At 34.3% G+C, this 1,063-nt stretch overlaps 1 protein-coding gene across 3 annotated transcripts in view; it reads left to right on the top strand.

Moving 5' to 3' along the window:
* Positions 1–1,063, top strand: part of Atp13a3 (ATPase 13A3) — a 79,738-nt gene that overhangs the window by 53,063 nt on the left and 25,612 nt on the right. For all 3 annotated transcript variants that reach the window (XM_026785378.1, XM_005344801.3, XM_005344802.3), the window contains 2 exons: positions 494–616; positions 706–785. In XM_026785378.1, the coding sequence (XP_026641179.1) occupies positions 494–616; positions 706–785 (203 nt within the window). The remainder of the gene's footprint in view (positions 1–493; positions 617–705; positions 786–1,063) is intronic.

Here is a 1,063-nt window from a genome sequence, read left to right as displayed (position 1 = left end):
ACAGCCCGAGCTACACAGAGAAACCCTGTCTTGGAAAAACGAAAACCAAACAAACAAAACAGAAAAATCATTTCTCAGATCACTTCAAATCGAAGCTGATTTTTTTTTTGCCTCATTATTGCTAGGTTTAATTTTCCCCTCCCTCTCCCCCTCTCCTTCCCTCCCCACCTTCCTCTCCCTCTCTTCCCCTCTCCCTCCTCTTTCCTTTTTTTGATAAATATTACAGGTAATCTTAATATTGATTTTTTTCCCCCTACTCTGTGTAGCCCTGACTGTTCTGGACTTGCTTCATAGACCAGGCAGGCGTTGAACCTGCCTCTACCTTCCAAATGCTGGGATTAAAGGTGTACACCACCCCTGGCTAAAACTAAGATTTTAATGACATGTATAATATATAATGTGAAATAGTTTAATCTTGGAATAAATATATTAAACATACAACTGTATTTCTTGGTATGGCTTCCTGAATATTGTTCTGATGTCTCATGTACAGGCTATTCCAATTAAACTTGCCCATGATAGTTTAGAGGATCTTCCGTCAACTCGCTATCATTTTGCAATGAATGGAAAGTCATTTTCAGTGATACTCGAACATTTTCAAGATCTTGTTCCTAAGGTAAGCATTATGAATTTATGGATGTTTACTTGTGCTATTTATGAACAACATTTTAAAAAAAAATAAAAACAAAAACGTATGTTTTCTAGTTGATGTTACATGGCACCGTGTTTGCTCGAATGGCACCAGATCAGAAGACACAATTGGTAGAAGCATTGCAAAATGTAGAGTAAGTATTCATAGGATTTTTTTTTTTTGCTTTTCCTCTCATTGTAATTTTCAAATAAATTGTAATTTCATTTTCAAATTCAGAATAGTAATTAATATTTCTCATGTGTAAGTTTAGCATCCTTCATCCAAACACCAGAAATCTGAAATACTTCAAAATCTTAAACTTTGATTGTTACGATAGAATTTGAAGCAAGCATTTCAATATATGTAAATTTCCAAAAAATCTGAAACACTTCTTATAACAGATGAAAACTTTAAAGTACATTTGCATGCGTG

This window comes from Microtus ochrogaster, chromosome 2 (assembly GCF_000317375.1).
Source record: "Microtus ochrogaster isolate Prairie Vole_2 chromosome 2, MicOch1.0, whole genome shotgun sequence".
In the NCBI taxonomy this organism is placed as follows: domain Eukaryota; kingdom Metazoa; phylum Chordata; class Mammalia; order Rodentia; family Cricetidae; genus Microtus; species Microtus ochrogaster.
The sequence above is the reverse complement of the archived record's forward strand: the minus strand, read 5'-3'. Positions and strand labels throughout refer to the sequence as shown.